Below are 24264 nucleotides of genomic sequence, written 5' to 3'. Positions count from 1 at the left end.
ACTTAACCGCTGGAGACGATCACTGTGCGTAGCTCAAAATCGAAACGCGTGAGCATAACTGTAAACAGGTAGCCAGTCATATGCTGCGTCGTGGTGCACTTAAGCGTCACATAACGCGGTTGCACCTTGGGGCTTCGGGTGCCATGGTTTAGGCACTCGCATTATAAACAAATAACGGGTGAATCAGCAGGTAACATGATATGTCAAAAGTTTATTTATCGCTTTGAGGCGCCACTGACAGCAGTATTGTGATGGGCTGCAGCACTCGGAATTCCGTGTTTTGCCGTACATACAAGATGAAGGCAGATGGCAGCTGACTTCGAAAGCATGCGACAAAGTGAATAGAAAATATCCAGTTTGGCTAAGCGGCAAGCATTTAGAGAAGCTGTTACATACGCATGTCGACAAGTTGTGCTACTTGAATTAAAAAGCCCAGGCTTCAACTTTTCATGCGACGCTGGGTCCGCGAGATATGTGTGGGACACCATGCTGTATCATTACCATCACGTCACCACCGTAACGACTTGAACTACAACTGGGGAAAAAAGGCTCTCAGAAAACAGGACACAACAGCTCAAGCAGTCGTTGTGAACTGAAAACAATATACCAGTTCATTTTTTCCCCTCAGAGCTTATCTGACATGCACAACAGGCGAATCTGAAACTGAAAAATCGTGTCTCCAAAAAGTTTATTTGTTTTATTGCAGGAAAGGACACGTCCAGCCAGCAACAAATGAGCCGCGAAGTGACAGCTATCAACCAGAATTCGCTCTGGCGTACCACGCTAAAATCTGTATCACTTGGTAAATGGTACGACTGCAAGGCATTCTCACCCATTCAAATGTTCGCGGCCTTTTAAATAATCTATGATAAATTCGTAATCCAGAAGACATACAGAGACAATAATGACGATTTTAGTCAATGGGAGGGGACTTGCGGGCTTCACAATGGTCCGAAAATTGCTTTGTTTAATAAGTACATATGTACTCACTTAAGCAAAGCAGAAACATGATGTGCAAACATGATGTGGAGCACAAATAACTTATCAATATTGATGAGGTATTTGTGTTCCACATCATGTTTCTGTGTTCGCGTCAAATTTGTTGCTGGCTAATTCGCTCTTGTTGTTTACGTGAACAGTGAAAGCGTAAAGCTTACTTTTCTACCTTCGTCCATGCATTCGGTTTTTGCAATAAGCAGATATATATTTATGTGCACCTTTAACCTTGTAGTACCATGTTTTAAACAAGCGCAGTACAAATAAATAACTATCGGATGGTAGGTGCAGCGCCTCCATAACAAGTTGGCATACTTACACACCCTCTCCGCTCATGGCCATGAAATTCAATAGCATATCACAAAATATTCTTGCACGATGAAGCTGCACAGCATTTGTGTGATACACGAGTGACGCATGGAGGTAATTTGACAAAAACACAGGCACATAAGATACCGGAGAGACATGAAAAAGCCAAGTTTTACAGTTTCTTGCACTCTCATAACTGTACAATATGTATACATGTTTCATGCACTATACCCTACGGAAGCTCTTCATAGCAATAACAAGAAATATATAAGATCTATAATGCTGGAGCGATAGCAGTAACAGTTCAGCTCCCGCACAACAGCGCGTATCATATACAATTATGTATACACAGTTGCATAGGGACGCGCATGCATCTAAGGAAAATTTCACAATGCTGTGGAGACAAAAAGCTGTTATTTTGATCAATTCCAAAGATATAGAAAACCACCTTTTTTCATTTCTTACGCTGCTATTTTTTTTCTTTGTGAGAGAGATTTACTTGATTGTATTTGTAACTGTAAACAATAAGTATATTACTTATCTTTAAACCAAATACAGCATTTCATATACTTTTCAGGTTGCCAGGTATTTTTGCAGAAAGAAACATGTTACTAGATTCTCTGTATGATATCATTAATCATCAAAGGTTCCCTAAGTCCAGCAGACTTTTCGCCCGGTCCAGTACGTTTGGACACTCTGTAATTAGACATTTGATAAGAATAACTCAACGAATGATGTAACCGAAGCCGGAAAACAATTGAATCCGTGTTTGTTGATATAAGAAAGTTCGGAGGTAACGAATGGACGCGGGCAGCGCGGGACAGAAGCGGGTGGAGGTCAATGGGGGAGGCCTTCGTCCTGCAGTGTACCTAATAGGCTGTTGATGATCATGATCATAATTCCCCTACAATGTGGAATTCTCCTACCGTATTTACTCGAGCCTAAGAATTACTTTTTTCCGACCCCGCGATGCCTATTTGATATAAGGGACGATGCTCGCATTCGCAGTACATCTATCTTAAATTTGAATTCATTGAACACCTATTTTGTGATTATAAGTTTTGTGATTATGATTGTGATTGTGGTTATGATTTGTGTGATTAAGACGGCATATAATTGCTGAGAGGGGAGTACTGGAACAGAGAAAATGCGGTACCTTCAAGACAGTGTTAACTTGGACAACTAACAGAAGTGTACTTGTTCCGATCGATACAGGAAATCTCCAAATAAAACTGATTTGGATGCAGCGAAGTAGTTCACCCTGTAGCTTTGCACAGCAGCGTTATGGTTACAGGTTAGTTGCCAATTTCTTGCAGAACTTTACACGCGCGATTCCACCTCACCGACAGCGACGTATATATCCTGTTGCCATACACGTTTCTGCCTGCGATCGGGCACAGAAGAAGGTACCCAGCCACATTATATATAAAAAAAACGTCTCAGTCTGTGACGAAAGAGAAATGACATGCCACGCTTGATTACAGAAATATACGAATGCCCTCATTTGCGCTGGAAACTTTCACCAGATTCATCCCCTTCACGTGCATGCGGAAGTGTCAACAGCGCATTCACGACTCTTCAGACATCGTCCACATCTCCAAAAAAGATTGAGAACGGTTTTGATGTGTCCGTGTATATATTTTCAAGATGAGCAACAGGAAGTCTTACGGATGTGGGGTTGCCAGAAAGGAAATCAAAACTTTCACCAGATTCATCCCCTTCACATGCATGCGGAAGTGTCAACACGCGTTCACGACTCTTCAGACATCGTCCACATCTCCAAAAAAGATTGAGAACGGTTTTGGTGTGTCCGTGTATATATTTTCAAGATGAGCAACAGGAAGTCTTACGGATGTGGGGTTGCCAGAAAGGAAATCGCAGGAGCGATTTTCTGGGTGCTACGCCTAATATCAAATCTGTAACCATTACGTCGTTATAAAACGTTTCGTTACAGAATGATGCGTGCACGGTGCGCTGAGGGACAAAGCCGAGAGGCATAAAATACGGTCTTACCGCTCTGGCGTACCATGTTAACATGTGTATCACTTGGTAGATGGTACAACTGCAACACGTTTAGCAATTCAAATTTTCACGACCTTTTAAATAATTGTGATACATTCGTAATCCTGCAAGCAGAATACTCTGAGCGTTGCTCATTTTATTGAAATCTACGGTAAAATACCACGATGAATGAACATTTACTGCAGTCGTACACCAGACTGCAGCACTTCGTTTAACGTATACAGTAATGTGGCGCATGGGGCCATCAGAGAGACTAGACATGCGCATTCGCATACTTGGTAGTGAACTCGAGTTTACGAACTTTCTTACTGTGCGAACAAATCTTGATTTCCCTGTAGAGTAACCCAATTGTATGTTTATGCATGTTGGTGTAGCGAAGTTCTTAACTTAGCAAAGTTATTACATCAGATTTTCTTAGATGGGGTTCAAACACTGGTCTTAAGTAAAACTATGGGTACTAAATGAATGCAAAGGACATATTTGGGTTTCGCACGCCGGTGCTACACTTGGGCTATTTCGCACGCCGGTGCTACACTTGGGCTATGTGGCGCGCCGTAGTGGAGGGCTTAAGATAATTTGAGATCGCCCGGGGTGTTTGATGGGCATCGAAAGCTCGACACAAGGACGGTTTGTGCCCCTTTTTCAGAAACTCGGTTCATTCGCAGCTGGAACAGAGTGCGCGACCTCTTAAAAGAGCAACGCCTACAGTCACTGAGTCTGCGCGCCGGATTCCGTCAACACCCTAGCAAAAATTTAATCGTTGAAAAGAAAACAGAGTTCGTCATTCATCAAAGCAGGGAAATTTGTTTTTGTGGAGTTAGTGAGAGGAAGCCGGCAAGTCCTACGGGGTAAACTTTTCATTGCTGATACGTTTTGGTTCGAAGAAAAAAGCTGCGTGAGTCCGACGAAAAAGGAATATACAGAGATAACGACTTATAGGGCAGAACCGAGTGGCAAAAAAGGATTGTATACAAAACGTCATTCCCAACACCAAGTCCGGTCCTCAGATATTTGCAGTGACAGCGAAACCATGTATCGTAGCTTTTTTTTTTCTATTTCATCGATACACTAAACCCCTTCTCATAGTTGCGCTTCCAAGCCTACTTGAACTATATGTCTATATTTGTATACTAGACTGTTTTCTAGTGTAAAAAGTCACTTCATCAGGATCCGCCCTTCTACTTTACTTTTTGCTAAGCAAACGTTTCGGCTAACACTACCGCCGTGCCTATCAACGAAGAAAAAATAATAGGATCAAAGCACCGGACACATGCCTAAGTTGCGCATGTTCTGCATTGGTCTTGGTTAGCGCGTGAGTTAAAAAAAAAAGCAGCGGCTGCCCAGCCGGCGCTGAAGCTGCTGCAGCTGTTCAGAAGGCACTTGGAAAAAGCGGTCACTTGTTCAGTGTTATCAAGCGCGTGCCCGAAGTAAGTGTGAAGGATAACTAGATATCGAGTTTTAGGCTGGCAGGTCCCAGCTTAAAACTCGCAGTGAGGACTGTCATTTAAGGGTGCGCACAGCAGGTTCGGGTTATGAGGTTGGCGAAAACTGTACTACGGCTAACGCAGGGTTCGATATCGCGACGAAAATTTCGCCGCCACCGATGAAACGCACAACGCATCTTGTTATAGCATAAAGCGCAGGGAAGACAATCGAGTCCTTGAAGTAGACGCAAAAGTGAGCAGCTTTTGTCGTCGTCGCATACCCATCTTTAACTGTGCTTCGTGCGACATTTTTTCTTGAACTTGAAGACAAGATGATTCTCCTACGTTTGCACTCTATCGACGAAGTGCAATGCTATATTACCAGCGTGCAAAGAAAAATTTTGTGCATTTGCATACACACAACAGCGTTAGCAAGGGAGAATCTGCAAGGAGAGCGCGTTCTGCTATAAAACGACAATTTCCAGGCCACACGCAATATCACCGTTGCACACCGAATGTGCACGCTTATGGCTGGAGACGGGGCTAGGTGAGGGAAAAGCTATTTTGCTAGTCACAACCTATAGGTAATACAAGTATTCACTTCGGCAGGAATAATTTTTGGTTATAGGGTGTTGAAATCTCCCATCTTCACCGAACGATGGCTAAACAACTAACTTTTTGATAAGATTAGGATGCAAGGAATATGTACATAAAAAGGTGAACGATTTCTTTGTAGCTTGTACAAGGCTGTAGCAATGTTGTAAATTTGTTATGTGCAAGCAGTACTATTGTTTTTGTTCTTAATTAAGTTTTCGTTCATCCTATTTGTCAACAGCGCCCAACTAGTTTGAACCAGGCTACACCACATCTGTTCACATGAAGACACGGAAGAAGGAAAGCTTAGGAGAGGCTCCGGTGGCCACCGGCGCATTGGGAGAAGTGTGCAGGAAGTCACGTCGTTTTTTCATCCTCTCCTGGAGGCCACTGGCGACCGCATCATAGCAACGGTGGCGAAGGCCGGCCCACCGAGGCGCTACGCACAGCCAATACGCAATGGTCGTCAGGCGTTGACAGTGCATACGATAGTGGCACGAGCGAAGGCGGAGGAGGTGGCGAGTGTGCGTGCAAAATACCGGCAAAAAAGGAGACTACCTAAAATCATGTTTCCAGCTCCAGTAAAGCTGACGTTAGGGCCTCTGCTAAGCTTTTGTTTCTTCCATGCATCAAGGCATACGACCATTTTTTTAAGAAGTCCTCAGATTACAGTATGTGTCTTTCGAGTTAAGACAACACAAAGCACGCCCAAACTGTTAGAGATATTAGACTAGCTTAGTGTAAAAATTTTCGAGTAACTTGTGCTTATTAGATTTGATAACAGACTTGAGCATCCCAGAAGGTTTTTAAAGGTTGGTTTTTTGCTCTTCAATGACGGACTTGTCATTGAATCCGACGAATTTTTTTTGTGCTTGCAAATTTTTCGCAAATCCTCACTGCATACTTTCCAGCTGGAAAATTATAAAACCATACGCTCAATGTGAATAGTACACAGTCAACTAATGACAGCAATGTTTCCATGCAAAAACACAACATCGGCAAAGATACAATGATGGTTCCACAGCACCTGCTCTTGTGCCATGACGCAACAGTGCCGCAGCGGTACTCAACATTTTTTCTGGAAAACTTACACGCGCACATTTGAGACTCGCACAATCAATCTCGCACTTGGGGAACAACGGCAGCGTATGGGCACTGGGCACTGGATATATGCATACAACCCAACAAATCGGCAAGCCAACAGAGGACGGCAAACACTAGACATACGTAAACACTCGTACGGCCACATTCGTATGGAAGCGCAGTTCACCGCTGGTGCACAAACTGTTCCAGCCACTCATGCGATGTTAAAGTTAGTTGGACCCTTCGCAAATGTGCAGTTTTGCTACAGTGTGCGGTTGTTCAATGTGTATGTTCTATTTCTCAGAGCGAGAAGTACTTCTTAAAAAACAGAACACGACAGTCGGTGCACGACAACTTGTGCCTCACATTTCAATAGGAAGATATAACAAGACGGTCGCTGCGTGACTGGCCTTTTGCAAGCTTGTCGGGTCGATTGAATTGATTGCGACCATTGAACATTTTAGTGCGATGGCTTCGCTAGTATGTGATGCCATTTTTGCTATACGTCGTCTCGTACAGTTTAGTCAATACCACTAGTGACGACCTTCTCTAAAGGACGGTCCAGTTCGAAGATTCGGTTCAATATTTTGACTAAAAAATTGCTCTAAGTTTGTTGGGGCAGCCCATAGAGAAATCTAATAAGTGATAAATAATTCAGTCGCATTTAAATACCTAAACAAGCACACGTTCTCAGTCTATACAGAGAAGGTGTTTTACACAGAATTCTACGATGCTTAAATTATTTCAGTGCACATCTGAATCTGCCAAGATCAAATTTTTGTGTTAAACATGGCTGCCTGCGCTGCCCTTAAGGCGCCCATTAATATTAAAACAGGGTCGCTGTAATCTTCTCATACCTAAAGATTTATTCTGGCGTATCGATGTACAGCGGCGTTACTTCAACTTGCGTGGAATCGCACGGGTGAAGACTTCGCGCATTGAATGAGAGCGCCAAATAAAGAGACGCGCCAACATCGGGCGTCGACATCTAGCATCATTAGTTATTTACAGGCATGGCTCCTGTAGTCATCAATATTTTTAATATATACAAGGTTTCTCCCACTGCAGGTTGCACGGTGCATTCCGAACAGCCCTTCAATTACATCTCGAAATCATTGCCACCTTCGATCTCGCACGTTTAGCATAGACCCCCAACAGCAAGTTAACCGTGATGGGTGTCTAACGGAATATATGGTCGGCCAGAAGGTTGCAGTAGGGACAACTTCCATATGTGTCTCCCACCGTCTACCCTGGTCGATCCAAAGCAGCCTCTGTACAGAACGCACGGAAAGTTGTGACACCTTTCCGCTTAGGCAGTAGCTGGAGCGCACACATGCAGAAACACAAATCTGGACATGGTCCAGGTATTTGCGCTTTCACCCTGAGTGGAACACAGCGGCTTTGAACAAAAAAGGAAAGAGCAAATTTGTCAACAATACAAATGAGATGTTTCTCTTTGGCCCTGGCAGGCCGGGCCACCCCGTGCATAACAATTGCGACATCACGACTTTAACCCAGTAGCACTTCTCTTGTTCTCCAAGGCGGGAAAGGGGCATGGCAGGCAAAACAAATAACGATTTTTTGGTTTTGTGTCTGATAATTTCATAATCTAAAATTTTACTCTCCCGGTGGATAGCAGCATAACTGTAAAGCATACCGTGTGATTCCCCTGTGCTTGTGTACCAAAAGTGGCTGATCCTCCGACTATATGTATGGGTTCGTTCTGAATAAATTATTCCACGTACGTGTTTATATACTGCGAAAGTTTCACGTATTGTACGCTGCATACTTATTATACACTACGAAAGCGAAAAAGTGGTTGAACAGGACGCAAAAAATAGGCATTGTAAACATCGTGGAGACTACAGCCGCAACGACAGCCTTGAGCACTAGATGAGTTCACCCCCCCCCACCACCAGGAACCGAAAAGTGAGGAGAAAAGCTGTGAAATCTTAGCAGGATCACCGTATGAGTAAAGTCTGTACAGGTGCAGTAACAGTGAAAGTAAATTCTTCCCCATGAAGACTTTATTAGGTTCCCCTAAGTATATTTTTCCTTCGAAAGGTGGGTGTGGGGTTCATAAATTTTCTGATACGGGTGCGGCCAAACGTCCTGCTGGTCACTGCAGTGCTTCTGATACTTGCTGCAAGGCATTCTTCAAAGGCAAAACCCAGTTTTTTTTTTGGCAGGAGTACGGTTCTGTTACCGCTCATCTTTTCGTCGGAAACGGGCTATCAGATGCACGAGAGCTGGACAAATTGTATGCGCTATAAACCTTATGTTGGCATGTCTGCGGCTTACGATATCACTCTGCCCCTTTCCGTGGATATTATTTCGGCATTAAAACGAGGATTCAATGTCTAGTTCCCGCTGCTTACTCTTACAGCGAGTGTTGATCAACAATTACGTGCTTATTCTAGATGTTGCGCACACGCTTGGAAGGAAAAGCAGTAGTTATAAATTATTGTATGTATAACTAAACAACGTTAAAATAATGTGAAAAGCTTTTCGCAAGGATTAACCAGTGGGTTTGGGGAACAGCGCACATAGAAGCAGAGGAATTGCTTTCCTAATGTATCGGACTGTTTGTCCACAACATTTGAAAAAAGTTGGTTGAATGAAATCTTGAGTACATCATGTATGCTGCAACTCAGTTTTTTTATAAAACCGGGCGACGGCATATTCTAGTGCCTACTGGCCAATTACAGCATATTTTGTCAGGTGTCGATCTAAACCAACCTAGTCTCGACTACGTAACCAGTACCAGGCCAGTCTTCGGACCGTAGAACAAGAAGGCTAAAGCAGACGAGTTCTGTCATCTGTAGCAACCGTCTCTCGACATCAGACCTTTGTGTTTTTTCTCCGCACCAGAGTTACTAAATCACTCCGCGCGGCGTCAGCCATGTGCACTTCGGAAGAACTGAAGCACAGGGATTGCTGTCATTTTTCGGTCTTTTCTTGAGCCGGTACTTGACAAACTATCCGAGTAATAGCGCTTGGTGGCCCGGGCAGCTAATCGACATATGCCAGAAAGAGTTTTCCTTTCCGCTTCACGATGCGACAACGTGGTATCACCGGCTCTATCGATCGTGTGCAAATGATGCGCGTTCCATCATCTAGCAACTCCGACAATCTACTAGCGGCATCTGAGGGCGGTCGATAGGCAAGGCAATTACAGATTCTGTTCCGCTGTACTGCACGCGTCGTATCCTATGGTAGCTTTAGCTACTCTTTCAGGCCACTCATTTTGCTTTTGGGCAGAGTTCTCGGCGACGGCTTTGCAGTTAATTGTACGCCCAACCCTGGTTTGGCGACACCAGGAATATTGCTGTCTCTCTGCCGTCGCACCACGACAAGCGTTCTGGGTTTCATCGATTGACTTGATGACGGATGTTTCTAATCTCCAGCCGTTGGCGCGGTGTCGTTGTTACGTCATCGTCTGCTCTCGATGCTGAAAGAGATGAAATCGGTGAGAGACACGAGTGTTTTCCCTCGCAACATCTGTTCAGTACACGCAGAGGCGTTCCCGGGTTTCACGTTTTTGAAGCGAAGCTTTAGTGTTTTTACTGGTGGCGTCTATAAGGCGAAAACGGGTAAGGTGAAAGAAAGAAACGCTTCCAGTGGCGGGAATCGAACCTGGGTCCCTCGCTTTACGAGGCCAGCGCCTATCCGATTGCTCCATTTCAACATGGTCGGAGTGGCTTGGATTTCGAGAGGGGTGCGAGGACGTGCAAAATTAGGCAGAAAAATCCTGCAACCCACCGTGTAAAGACGACAATGATCCGTCACGGGAAAGCTTCGCGTTCAACCATCGTCGTCGTCAAACGGAGGGGTGCCTGATTTTGAAAGCTAAAACGGCTAATTTCCCCGAAATAGTGGCGGACCTCGCGCGAACATTCATACAGCGAGCGAAACTGGGAGCGTAATTGCATAATGCATCGTGACTGATACTTCTTTTTATTCGTCGAGATTTGATGGTGCATGGATACGGCTCTTCTTGCCTGGAATCGAAAACAAGCCCCCTCTATGTGGCCCAACTCCACAGCCTTGTATATTCATATCTATTGGATAGGAGCTATATGACGAATTCTCCTATTTGGAGTAGTGCCCAATATATTGGTCACTACTCCAGATAGGGTCTTTGTCAAGCACTTTTTCTGTCAAGATGCAGTTGTCCCTCAAGTCGGTGTAGGCGAAGTTTCACATGCACTGAGTAGATCTCGGAACCATTTTGCAATGGTCTCTACGTGCTGAAGCCCACGTACGCTGCAGTGTCTGCTGAAGAATCATCAATCCCGGAGTTTTCACCTACAACACAACAGTGCGCGTGTCATTTCAGGGGTAAGATTGTGTGCGGAATTGTAGTGGCGCGGTAAAATCATAATAGCTAAGCCTGGCCAGTATGGGCCAACATGGTGGACGCTGCTGTGCGGCAGGAAAGAGGAATGTGGGCCGATCCACTTCATGCTTCAAATGACTTCCTCAATACGGAAGTGTTGTTTCAAAGCCGTGCCTGCTACAGTTTCATCGCACTACGTTAGACATCAGGCGCTCTAGAAAATGCCTGCGTTTCAACGGAAGACCAGAGTCCAACCTTTAGTTGCCCATAAAAAAATTGACAGCACCATGAAACAAAAATTACAGGGCACTGCGTGACATGTTTCCTCATTTTGTTACATACGCATAGCTGGAGAGTACTCTCTAATTTTACACGTCTCTGGTTCTGGGCAAAGCTAGTTCTGACAAATTCTGTGACTAAAACTAGTTATTGTTTTACTTCAGTCACCGTTGGAACATTTTATTTGTGTTTTGCAGTGTTCGCTAACTTGTACCGACGTCGTAAGGTGATGTTGAGGGTACAGAAGTAAAAGGTGTGCGCCGCAAGCCGTCGCCAGCCCTGAGAGGGACGCGATCCCGCTTGTGCATTCAGTATACGCATGTGACCCTCGAACAAAGGACGAAACGCATTAGTGGAAAAAGATGCGTCTGCGTAGGCGTCTCACGCTCTCAAAACCGGTTTGTCTGCCGGAAGCACCCCGGATCGGCCACTCCCGCGCACTGACATTTTGCCGCGCCGCGTCGAAAACCGAATCGCCCAGAGGCACATGTGTCTGCCGCTTAAAGGGACTCTGTAACATTTCCAATAAACCTTTCCACTTCTTTTCTTCGCGTCTGGAAGCACAGCGAAAGCTGTAGGTATCGCCAGCACGGAGCGGAACTGCGTGAATCGCTCGTCGCTGCAGAACTATCCGCCTTCGGCCGTTCCTGCTTTGTTTTTGTGGTTTTCCCCTTAAAGAATCTGTCGAATACGTTCACTGCTGCAACTGAAGGAAAGCCGGCAAACGGTTGCTACACCGCTGCAATGGCGGAATTCCAGCGGTCAAAGAACGCCAAGACTGGGAAAGAGAGAAAAATCTTTTGAGTAAGTTTCTAATTTATCTGTTGCGCATAGAAGTATTTTTGGCTGAGGCACTTTGGGACCATCTAATCTAAGTACTGTATGTGTTGGTTGACTGCGTTCTGCAAGCATTTTAAATATCGAAAAAGTTGGAAAAAGTGGTACAGGGCCCCTTTAAGCGTCCCGGAACCGATACTTTAGCTAGCGATTGCGGGCAATGTCAAGGGGTATGGCCTGCAAAATCGACCGCTGCTATCTCGTTCTTGTGCCCACACAGCCGGCCTGCATTGCTACCTGGTCCCATCAAATGAGCTAGTCGCCGCGTAGAGGAGAACAAGAGAAGTGCTGCGCTGGCTGGCCCAGAGGGGGAAAAGAGCATCACTGGATGACGCAGGCGTGTGCGACGCTGGCGAAAAAGCGCTGCACGCGCCCCCCGCCGGCCTCTTCCGAGGCCGGCAGCGGGTCGTCCAGGTCGAGCGCCACGTGGTGGTGGTGGTGCGGCAGCTGCGGTCCAGGGCTGTCGGGGATCGGAGGTCGCGGGCCCAGCCAGGGCTCCTGCAATTGTCACCTGGGCGGGGGCACGAGCCGCGGACGGTTGTCCAGAACCTTCTCGATCTCGGCCATCACGAGCGAAGTCAACTTGGGGAGCACCTGCATGCGGCACGGTGACGAGGTTGCCGCGACGAGTTTCATGTCGGAGAATCAAACGAGCTCACGATGTGTTCCCCGGTAAATACCCGAGGAATTAAATTGAACTTGGCGTTTACCACAGCTAATGCGATTAACCAAAACAAAAAAGAACTTTGAGGGCATTTGGGCACTGGGCATTTGGGCACTTCTTGTGAGTTGTGAACTAGAAAGCATGAATGTCGAATGGAACTCCTGAGACGCCTTGCTCCCGCCTCGGGCTGTCGAGGGACTTTATAATGTTTCCGCTTGAGACTGTTTGCTTTGCGGTCTGCCTTAACTCTTTACAATGGCATCCATCTTTCCCCCGCGTGCTGCGCCGCTTCTCGTTCGTTGCTGGAAAGTTAACGACGGTGGTGAATTTAGCTGCTCGGGTATTCGCTCGTTTGGCTGTCCTTTTCCCCTCTTTTCATCAGTGGTGCGCTGGCGTGGACGACCACCCCTTGCTGCTACAGAGTTTAAGTTCGCGCGATAGAACACCTCGGAACGCCTCATAGGGAGCCGTTCCACTGTTACAAACGCCGTCGATGACTTTTCCACTTAATGGGACATTTACTGCTTTTGCATTAAAAATATGCGTGCACCAATCGCTGCTGAACAACGCAAGCTGTAGGTTCAAGCATAAGACATCCTGCTGAATAAGGAGCGCTTGCGCAGAGTGTGGTGCAGGTCCTACGTGCGCATACCTGGACGGCGCCCAGGTGGTCGTAGAGTTGGTCCACCGAAGAAGCTCCCACGAGGACCGTGTGCACATGCTCGCTTTTCATGCACCACGCTGTGGGCAACAGAGAAAACACAGGGGCAAAAATAGGCGGGCAAATTTTGGAGCCCCGCAGAGACCTGAGAAAGTATACATCGCAACTATATAGCTGTTTCTAAATAACTTCATTTGATCTATCGAAATGCCGAGCTAGTATTTCTGTAGGTTACTGCAGTTTAAATTTACACAATCTTGACTGAAACTCAGAGCTACGACGCATCTTCGCAGTCGTGCTGCACTAGGGACGCTCGCTTTACGTTACTCTCGAATGTAAGGAGTGATATCACTACTAACCTCATGTCCCCATTTTTGCTTTGTTTTAATTTATCGTCTTCTCGGGAGATTCTAATTGCTTTTGCTTAACACCCAATCCTGATTATGGTGCTCTTGAAGATTGTATTCACGACGTACGTTGCATATTTGACGAAAATAAAGCATCAGATGCAGGTGCGCCAGTGAAATCAATGAGAATTCAACATAAACGTATTGATAAACGTGCATTTTTACTGCTCTTACATTGAGATAATTAATTAAACGTTCAATCGTCTGGAAACAATACTCATCCACCATGCGCTAAGCTGCAACATGAATAGGTTGTCGTTGCGTAGATCCTGCGCATACCTGTTTACAAGCTCAGAGAAAAGGAGCAAAGGAGCTGCTGGGAATGCACTCAGAACAAAACTGAGAAACCATACTTTCTGAAACGCCCTCAGAAATGGCCTCTGCGGTCTTCTTGAGTTTAGGGCGCGTTCTTCGACGCGACGATCTAGGGCAATAATGCAGCTCGACAAGTTACACGAACAGACAGAAAGCCTAACCCAGGTCACGTACGTGACTCGAAGATTCACTTAAAAACCAGTAAGGACGAACCCTGCCAGTTCTAATCACGGCAAGTGTCCGTGACTTTACCGTTGTGGCGTTCTAGTTTCTCACGTTGAGAACCGAATTTTCTGTCGATTCGGCAATTTCGAAAAGAGCTCTGCGACGCTTACGGTTAACGCTTTCACTCTTTCCTTCGTGTCTGGAAGCACTGCGAAAGCTACAGTTATCGCCAGCGCGGAGCGACACAGGGTGATTTGCTCGTCGCAGCTGATACGCCTTCCGTTTCTGTTTTGCTTTTGAAGCGATTTTGTTCATGTGGCTACCGAATGCGCTTATTGCTGCAACTTAATTGCTGCAACGCTCTAATGACGTCATTCGAGCGCTCGAAGAACGCTGCCAAGACCGGGAAAGAGAGAAAACATTCCGGTTGATTCCTCTGTCATATGAATCGGTAAAACACGAAAGTGAAATGTGCAGCGAAATCTGCAGGTGAGCGTCATTTGCGGGCGGGCCGGCGGCTGTCTTGTGGGTGTGCTTGGCGAGCGACGTCCTGCTGGGGGGTCGCTTCGGCAAAGCTGTACTGGCGTCATTTCCGTGACGGATATGACTTCAGTGAAATGTTGATGTACCCCGCCAGAAAACACTTTCGTGTTAAAATATAAAACCCGAAAACGAACAACCCTAATTATAACGTACTCTTTTGTTCTAAAGGTTGCTTCCCCGCAAGAAGACCCTATGTGCAGGGGTGCACCCTTTACAGGCCGCTTGCTTCGTTGTACTGACGTCACTTCCGTGACGGATATGACGTCACACGAATGTTTGTGTACACCGGAATAAAACATTTTCGTGTTAAAATCTTTCAAGCAGATCCCCTACTCTAAGTAGTGGATGTGTTGGTTGACTACGTTCTGCAAGCATTTAAGATTTCGAAAAAAGTTTAAAAATGTGTTGCAGGGACTCTTGAAGGCTCGACCGTATGCCCGACTGGTCTAGTTTGACCAACTACGCTCCTTGCACTAATTATGCGGATATTTTTATTATTACTTTTAGCAAATCCTGATAACATACGTGCAAAATTTACGGACGCTCGTTTCGACATCAGGAAAACGTGGTTTTTAATTAACATTCTTAGAGGCGCGGAGGTAAACGCTAATCGCCATGTCGAACTGATGTCTCGTTTTTCTTCAAACGGATTTTAACTCATTTTTTTTCGAAAGTATCTGGTGTAGGGAGACCTCATCCAGATATTTGCACCTTGCAAAGAAGTATTTCAGAATACGCCTTTCTTCCCATGCTTTCGGAACGTGACTTAAAATCGCTCCTTTTCAGTCTGAAACCAAATAAGTCTCCAGAAATTGACGGTATTTTAATATCAGAGTTGCGCGGAACTTTCGAAGCGGTAAAGGATGTGCTGCTTTTCATTTTAGACAATATTATTATCACTGGTATCATACCGGATGATCTGAAAAATGCGCTGGTCATACCTCTTTTTAAAAGTGGCGCACGCAACAAAATAGAAAACTATCGGCCTATTTCAATCCTCTCATGTATTGGGAAGATACTGGAAAAAAAAATATGCACCAAACAATCAGCAGCTTTTTCAACAAGCATAGCGTTTCATCTCCTAGCCAGTATGGCTTTGTGCCGAATCGGGGCACGCAGCTGCTGCTTGAAAATTTTTCAGACACACTGAACTTTGCGTTTGAGTACAATCAGATTGCTTGTGCAGTGTTCCTCGACGTTCGCAACCCATTTGACAGCGTCTGTCATTATATATTACTCACTAAACTTTCTCTGCTAAGCTTTCGGGGTGCGTTTTTTGCGGCTGCTGAAAAATTTCTTATCACGCAGCACCAACTTGTGTCTATTGGGAAATTTCGTAGTAACTTGACGGAAAATAATGCTGGCGTCCCTCAAGGTTCAATTTTAAGTCCGCTACTATTTAACTTATATTTAAGCGATTTATCTGATGTTGTGAACGTCAAATTATATCAGTATGCTGATGACACTGTCCTTGTTTCCTACGCTCGAAATTATACTGACGCCATCATCTCTTCTTTACAAAGGGCAACAAAAAAAAAGTGATGGACTGGTTTCAGAATAATGCGGTCGGTATCAATGTGCCCAAAACTCAACTAATCGGTTTCCACAACCCTGTGAAGCAAATTACCCTATCATCCCCATTATATTTGCGCACATCATGTTGCAATCCCTGTTCGTGTAGCCATGTGCAATTCAGTTAAATAACTTAGTGTTTTCTTCGACAGTGATTTATCCTGGAATTCTCATTTCGCGCAAGTTTGTCAAAAACTTCACACCGTGCCTTGTGTTTTGTACAATAATAAATTCTACATGCCATTGCCTGTCCGAAAGCTCACAGTTCATGCCCTACGCTACAGTGTAGTCCGGTATTGGATATGGTCATGACGCTCAATATTAGGTAAACCGGGTCAATTCCATCCTTCGTGGTATTCCGAAGAGTGTTACTTATGATATCTCCCCAAAATCCAATGTGTTGAAAATCTTGTCATTACCAGATTTCGATTCTCTGCTGTTCGAAACAATGTTTTGGTTAAGCCACCACAAAATTTCCTATGTGCCTGCTCGCTGCGTGAGACCGAAGAACACTTACGTTACACCCCGCTGTAATACAAGATATGGCAGAAGAATACGTAACTACTATGTCCCTGCAATGTTTAATTCACTCCCGTCCTACATGCAAGAAGTTAAAACGAAACGTAGTCTCAGAAAGGCTCTTAGACACATTAATGCGTGATCGGAATCCTGTAATATTTCGGAACTTTTATTTCACTGTTGTTTTCAAGCTAATTACTTGCTACTGATGGTTCTGTCGCTGCCTGCTAGGCACTGCCATTCAAGCCCAGTGCGACTTTGGCAGGCCCATCTCTTGTATTGTATTGCACTCATGCCATCAATAAAGTATTATTATTATTTATTTCTGTATTTAGCCTGCATGAAACGTGTACTCCGGAAAACGTCAGCTAGGCCCCTTAAGCTACCAGGGCTGGTATACGCTTGATGTCCATGCAGTGCTGCTGCCATGCACGTACCGGTGGTGAGCTGGTTGCAAGTACAGCCGAGCCTGTCGGCGATGTAGGAGAGCTCCTGAAGCTTGGACTGGTGCCGGGGGATGCGGCCACCGTACTCCTCGCACATGGCCTTCTCGGGACGGTCCACCTTATCCGTCACGGCAGAGATGTATTGCTGCGCCACGCAAACACGAAAACAGATATACCGGGTCACTTGCTACCACTTCAAGCTTGGTTCCCGCTATAGCAGATGGAGCGGTCGTGCCTGTTTCGGCAGCACTGCGGACGTTTTAATACGCGAGGAATTTCGCAAGGAGCCTTAGGTAAGGCCTACTAGGTTAATACAGAGCCCAATGCTGTGTTGATAACGTACATTCAAAAGCCCTCTGTCTGCACCATTATGTTGCGGACGACACACGTGGCTGCTCGAGAACGATTTGTTTTCATCGTAACAGTTGCACAGCAAACGTCAGGAACTCAACAAACGCGGCTGTCAGATGCGAGTTTGCTGAGACGACCAACGTCCGAATTTTAAGCGTGCGTAGATGAACAGAAATATAGCGTTGACAAAAAGGAGGTTCCGCGTGTAAACTACGGAATGTAAATGGAATTACTAGCCATACCAAGATGACAAAAAGAATGTTATAGCATACCTAAAGCCTATCACGGACATGGTAGGCGCACGTGCGCACGGTATGTTAAAATGTGGTTTCAGTGCACTAACCCGCACGCAAATGGTCGTTAACTCGACCGTACATGGGCGCTAGGCCCGCACCGGTGCTCTAGTGTCCCGAAGTAAGGGCAGTGTGAGGGGCAAGGAAGGTCGACTTACCCTGAAGGAGCCCCTTGACAGCAGGTTAACACCCTCGTCAAACTTTCCCGTCAGAACGCCAAAGGCCTGCGGCGACCACGACATTGTGCCGATCCCTGCGCGTACCGTGCGTGCGCTCAGAACTGCTGCTTGGACCTCTAGGTTTGGAGGTCGCGTACCAAAGCATATTGAAGTATGAACGCCTAACTGAATATACTCGCCGCACTAGCTCTTTCTTCAGGCCCCTGTGAGAGAGAAATTTTAATGACAGGAAAGAAAACACAGAGACGTTGGTCTGGTGATAAAAGCTCTGACCAACTTCACTCCTCGAGGGAGAAGGAAAAGGGGAAAGGAGCGGGGGGAGGGAGAGGGTGACAGCTGTGATGGTGAGAAAGAGATGTGGGTACGACTACATACAAGCCAGTTCACGCTCCGTATGCACTGTTTACCTTGATGGTGCCTCAGCTACGATCTAGCTGTCAAGCCCACAGCGGACAACAGGCGGAAAAAAATTTGAGCACCAAGAGCTAGCTTTTGCCTAACGCAGGATCGGCTTCGGTCGTGTTTTTTTGCGAGATTAAGTCGAAGTCGTCACAGCTGAGCATCTCATCTTTCGCCTCAGTTCGAATAAACCGGAAGTTTGAACTAAGCAATTTCGAATTAATCATATTCAATTGTAGTATGTAATGAGCAACTTAAAGACGACACTAAGTATACCTTATGTTGTTCTGCAGGGATGTTTGACCTCTTCGTCATGATGGATTCAATGGACAAGATGGCACCAACAGACTATAAAAAAGCTTAACTCTACCTGGCATGCTTGTACACTTGAGAAGAAAATAAAGGGGCAAGCATGTTGCTTTTCTCGATGGCATAAAAGCGCTCTCCTGCTAGTGTTCTGCCTCTAAACATGAGCACATTAATCAGATTGCTGTCAGCTAAGTGACTAATGGAAGCCGAGCAAAAACTGTCCACCTGTTGATGAGACTGCTCATTAACGGGTCTTTAACGGGCCAGTCATACAGGTTCAGCTCAAATGGGTCTGGCTGAAACTGGGTCTTGTCTGTACAGGTATCCGTCCGAATGGGCCCGCGTCTGAACGGGATCCTGTTCCGTAATCCTATATAATAGGACCCATTAACCAAAGTTTTTCAATAGGGTTGCTCCTTCGGGAGGCGCCAAACCCGTGCAACCAAAGCGGCAGCAAACGAACGCTGATTTGGAGTCGCCGTACAACAGTCTGCAAGACTCGCGAAAGAGAGGTGCGGGGGTGATGTCATACTGACCAATCTTCTGGCACAGCTCTGGTAGCTGCAGTTCCACCTTGTCTCTGTGAAACATGTGGTACTCGGTCTGTTCCGCAACGGGGGGCACCAGCTGGCATTGCCTGGCCACCGTGTACGCTTCCTGGCAGAAACAGGGCAAGGGAAAAAAGCAGGCAGGAATTGGGTTCGATTAAAATGTTGTAGAACTATTAAGCTGTTCTAGGCATCAGGGTAAGGCTGAACGTTTCAAGCAGACTCACTTAAAGACGTTATGATAAGGCGCGTTATCGCCAGTTCAGCAATGTGACAGCGAAAATGGCATTACGTCACGAAGACCATTGCTATAGCGTACTGGAATGTTATCAAGTACACCGTACCTTCGCTCTCTAATGCTTCTGTTATCCCGTGGTAGTGCGCTGTTGGCGTATGCGACAGACGAGCGTCAGATCCTGGTATCGACTGCGCATGCGCAGAACTGTGCGCGTCATGCCCGGTGATACGCGTGTACGCACTGTACAAGCCGCCCCATTTGGAGACGTTGAGAAATGCGTGTGTATGCAACCCGCTCTCTTGCGAGATCTCGTCGTAGCGAGATGGCAGTTTCTAAAATGGCGGCTGCTTCGGTGAAACGAGAGAGGATATGAAACGCGTTCTGTAGCGTGCATTTTTAAATAAGCGACGCTGTGTTTGCTCTACAGTGGTGAAATTCGGCGTTGGATTTCTGCGTGAAAACCCTGCTCTCCGAGTCTCCGTGAATCCCTGTGACAGGCTAGCTATCTTCTATTTATTGATGCGCGTATAAGCCTACCGCCTTAACGTTAGGTAACCTTCGAGTTCGGCCTTCCACACGCCAAGCAATGTACATCGCGCTGCGTGTAGCGTATGATATGTACATAGCAGGAAATTAGGCCTAACGTGCTTTTTGTTCATGTCAAATAGCGCGACAAGAAGCAGGGATGCTTACCATGATCTCTATGGCGCTCCAACGCGACGTTCCCCAGTACATGGCCATCCCTTGGTTGATGCAATAAGTACACGCCCGGACGACCTCTGCGTAGACAACGAACCTCGGTACGAGCAATAAAACGACATTGAGCGGGATTTTTTTCTTCTAAAATTTAACCGTAGCTCAGCTGAGCCATGAAATTTAGAACCTCGACTTCTGAACGTTTGATTTTTAAGAAATCGAAGTCCTACTAAGCCACATTTACGAAAGCAGTTACTGGCAGCATAAAAATTAATTTTCGGCAGCAGCACTAGCTTTTTTGGATTTCTACCAAGTAAAACCAATGCTAGCCTTTATGGCAGAATGAAGACTCGCCTACGCGAAGGAACGACAATATCATAGCCTTTAGGTCTTCCACGTTAACACAACGTCTTAGCCTTCCTGTACGTGGGGTTTGATCGCTGTTTCGCACTACTATACACTTTTCTGTTATTGTTTTATTCAGCTATTTGCATGTTTTGAAAGGTAAGGGACCGGTCCGACGCACTTGCCTTCCATAGGACACATGGAATCAGATTTGTTGATGAACACTATGTCCACGTAGCTGAGCTGTAGACGCTCTAGTGACGCCTGGAGGCCTGCGTGCGTTGAAAACCCAAAAAACGAAAAGTCAAATTCAATTTGTGGGATTACGTGCCAAAACAGCACCTGGGACACAAAGCACGGTGTAGGGAAGGGTTGGGGACCAATTGTGACCGCGTGAGTTCCTCCTCGAACGTACGCCGGAATTCCGCAGACTGATGCATTTTTGCCTTTTCCATAATATATATATATATATATATATATATATATATATATATATTGTTACGTAGAGGAATACGTAAAAATGAAGGTGTATTCCACACACACAAAGAAGCGAGCACCGCGTTGGACCTAGCCCGAACCTCTTCTTCCTCACAGCTGAGCCCTAGCACATGTCCGCAATGCTTGGGGCTATGTACTAACATTTCCTTCTTTAACTACTGACACACTGTAACATAACCCCCGCGGCAAAAAGCGCCGTCTCGGTGCTTCCTAGGGCGATGTTGTGGGAGGGCGATGGTACGGCTTGAGGCGGGAAACGTGGACAATGTCTATTTTGCCGCTTCCAAGGTGGTAAGTTGGCGAAGAGGCGGCTTGGGAGATTTCATAGGTGACTGGGGTCACTTGACGGACCACATGGTAGGGTCCCGTGTAAGGGAACAGCAGTTTTTCAGAGAGCCCCACGCGGCGGGACGGCGACCACAGAAGAACAAGAGACCCAGGTGAGAACTGCAGGTCTCGGTGGCGGGAATCGTAAAGCGCCTTTTGGGAAAACTGCGATGAGCAGAGGTGAGAGCGGGCAACTTGTCGGGCATGGTCGGCACGGTCAACTGCGGCTCGAGCATATTCCGAAGTTGGAACTGAAGGCGGCAAGAGAGTGTCCAGTGGCAAAACAGGCTCGCGACCGTAGAGCAGGTAAAAGGGAGAATATCCAGCATTTGGTGGAGCGGCTGGGTCTCGATCCCCATCGCGGTCTCAGTCTCGCCCGGTCTCGTCTCCCGAAGGTATTGCTACAAACCTCTTGGATACCGTCGGCCCGCCCCAGCCCCGGTGAGACATGAACATGACCATCCCCAGCCCCGTTTCCCCAGCCAATGACCCGCCGTTACCTTCCGACGTGACCAGCCGCGGCCCTACGATATGACGACGCCGATCCCCTGCCCAGTTCTCCGGCGGAGCTCCAAGGGCTTTGGCCGCTGCTTCGCTCCATCGGCGGGAAACGCTGTTCAGGGGCCGCAGCTCATCGAACCATCGTAATCCGTGGCGGTCAGATCATTTCCCCTCTCTTCTCTCATTCGCAACCTCATCGCATCAGAACATTTCTTGTGATCTCGACCGGGACGGTCGCCTTCGACGCGGGGGCTATGTCACGAGGAGACGAAGAATGGCGCAGTAGGGTATGCGCCGCTGTGGGCCCGATGAAGAACGACGAAGAAGAGCTGTGTGTGGGGCGTGCAGCCTGGGCGAACGCTCTGCAGCAGCTTCCTTGTAAATAATGTACATAGGTCACCTCGTACTGTAAATAGATCACGTCGTCATCCCCCATGGTTCGCCTCATTCCTTCTGCCGCCACGTAGCAATATATATATATATATATATATATATATATATATATATATATATATATATATATATATATATATATATATATATATTTTACTTATATTTACGCTTATTTATCAATGTATCAAAGAAACGTGACAAACACACGTCATTCGGCCCTATTAAATATTTCGGAAAAAAGCCGAATAGCACTGGCAATGACGACTGCAACCTTGATATGTATACTTACCGAGTCCCTCGTCCCGTATCTTTCTGTTCTGCTACACGCATTACGAGGCACTGGCTCCAGCAGTTCGGATATGCCAATTGCTAACCCCGACCTCCGACCACGTTCTACGTGGCGGCCGCTGGGAAAGAAGACGTTCTACGTCTCCCGCGGTAGTCGAGGGGCGGCGCTAGTTCACCGGCCTCAGAGCACTTGTAAAATACAAACCCCCGCGGTAAAGTCGAGAGAGAAGCCGCTACGGGATAGCGTAATGTTGAACGCACTGCACCGGTTATGCGGAGATGTGGGTTCGAGTCCCGCTCTCGGAAAAAACGGCGGATTTTTTCTCGACTTATAATTTCGCCTCTTTATCAATGTATCAAAGAAACGTGACAAACACACGTCATTCGGCGCTATTAAATATTTCGGAAAAAAGCCGAATAGCACTGGCAATGACGACTGCAACCTTGATATGTATCCTTACCGAGTCCGTCCCGTATCTTTCTGTTCTGCTATATATATATATATATATATATATATATATATATATATATATAAACTTTACCGTCCCTTCCTAAAAAGAGTTGAGAGAAGCACAAAAGCTTTCTCACATCAAAACTGTGTCAAAACTTCCACTAAAAGAGCGTCCAACCTTCGCTCAAAGTGATTCCAATAGATCGTCAAACATTCAAAGACCCGAATCCAAAAACAAGAACGAACTCGTGCGACGAATTCTTGCTCACTAAGTATACGCGTCTACGAGCGATACAAATGTATAGCGATGCGTGTTTTATGAGATAAAGGTATTGTACTCTTTCTTCTCGATCGATGCGTGTATTGTCTTATCTAGAACCGTTCCTTATCGCGATTGCTTTTCAAGTCAGCGTTTTGACACAATGGAAGCCCAGTCTCGCGCATGCACCGTGTGTCCAGACATCACATCAGATGTTTTCGGTCGACCCGTCGGTCTATGAAGAAATGCATTACTGTTCTGGCAGGACGCCATTGGTCCCACTAAGAAAGCTTCCGCTTTAAAACAATCTAAGGTGGAAGAAATCACACCTGTGGCCTCGTCTTCAATTGTCGCGAGGCCCCGAAGACGAAAGTTACCTTTTAATGCGCCCCCTGACCTCCGCGGTCTGAAGGGAACCCCTGTGCTGTCTTCATGGACGCATCATCTTTTTATCTGGGCTACTCCTCCCTTCCCCTCCTTCCTCTACCCCTATTTTGGTCGCATGGCCTTCCTTCGCTTGATAAAGGACTACAACAACAACAATAATGCGCCCCAGGTTTGGGGCTGTTTGATGCCTGTAAGAACGCCTGCTAGAGATCGTCGAGGGCATTAGTGTCTTGTTCAACGCCGCGGACGCATCCGGGACAGTGTCAGAGCAGCGACGGCAATCTAAGGCAAGCTACATGCTTTAATTGGTGAATGATTTGTACTCCTTACACGCACAAACGCGTCTAAATGTACAGTCAAAATTTTGTACTGTAGCTGGATCCAAACTCTTTTGAGCGACAAACCACTTCGCGACTTGTTCTGGCACCTGGCTCCGGCTCCTTTTTATGGTGTTGCGCATTGCGAACTTGAGCATTGCTTATCGAAGCGGTAAGCGTCGAAACACTGTGCACAGAAGGAAATAGACACGCATTTACACAACTTGGCTTCAAGGAGTGGTGACGTGTCCAAAATTTGTCAACGGGAAAAGTAAAGGTGGGATTCGTTTAATTTCGGCGGTTAAATGAT

The 24264-nt window shown here is 46.3% G+C and overlaps 1 protein-coding gene across 1 annotated transcript in view; it reads right to left on the bottom strand.

The window, feature by feature from the left end:
- Positions 1–207: 207 nt before the first annotated feature.
- Positions 208–24264, bottom strand: part of Hk (potassium voltage-gated channel subfamily A regulatory beta subunit hyperkinetic) — a 71951-nt gene continuing 47894 nt past the window's right edge. The window contains exons 10-16 of the mRNA XM_077677875.1: positions 20719–20805; positions 20186–20271; positions 19243–19363; positions 17978–18072; positions 17167–17320; positions 13200–13288; positions 208–12477 (exon numbers count right to left, since the gene is read on the bottom strand). Coding sequence (XP_077534001.1) covers positions 12391–12477; positions 13200–13288; positions 17167–17320; positions 17978–18072; positions 19243–19363; positions 20186–20271; positions 20719–20805 — 719 coding nt within the window. The 3' untranslated portion in view covers positions 208–12390. The remainder of the gene's footprint in view (positions 12478–13199; positions 13289–17166; positions 17321–17977; positions 18073–19242; positions 19364–20185; positions 20272–20718; positions 20806–24264) is intronic.

Source organism: Haemaphysalis longicornis, unplaced genomic scaffold, assembly GCF_048455015.1.
Source record: "Haemaphysalis longicornis isolate Haplotype H1 unplaced genomic scaffold, Haemaphysalis longicornis Haplotype H1 scaffold_7, whole genome shotgun sequence".
NCBI lineage: Eukaryota > Metazoa > Arthropoda > Arachnida > Ixodida > Ixodidae > Haemaphysalis > Haemaphysalis longicornis.
This window is presented reverse-complemented; position numbering and strand designations above follow the sequence as displayed.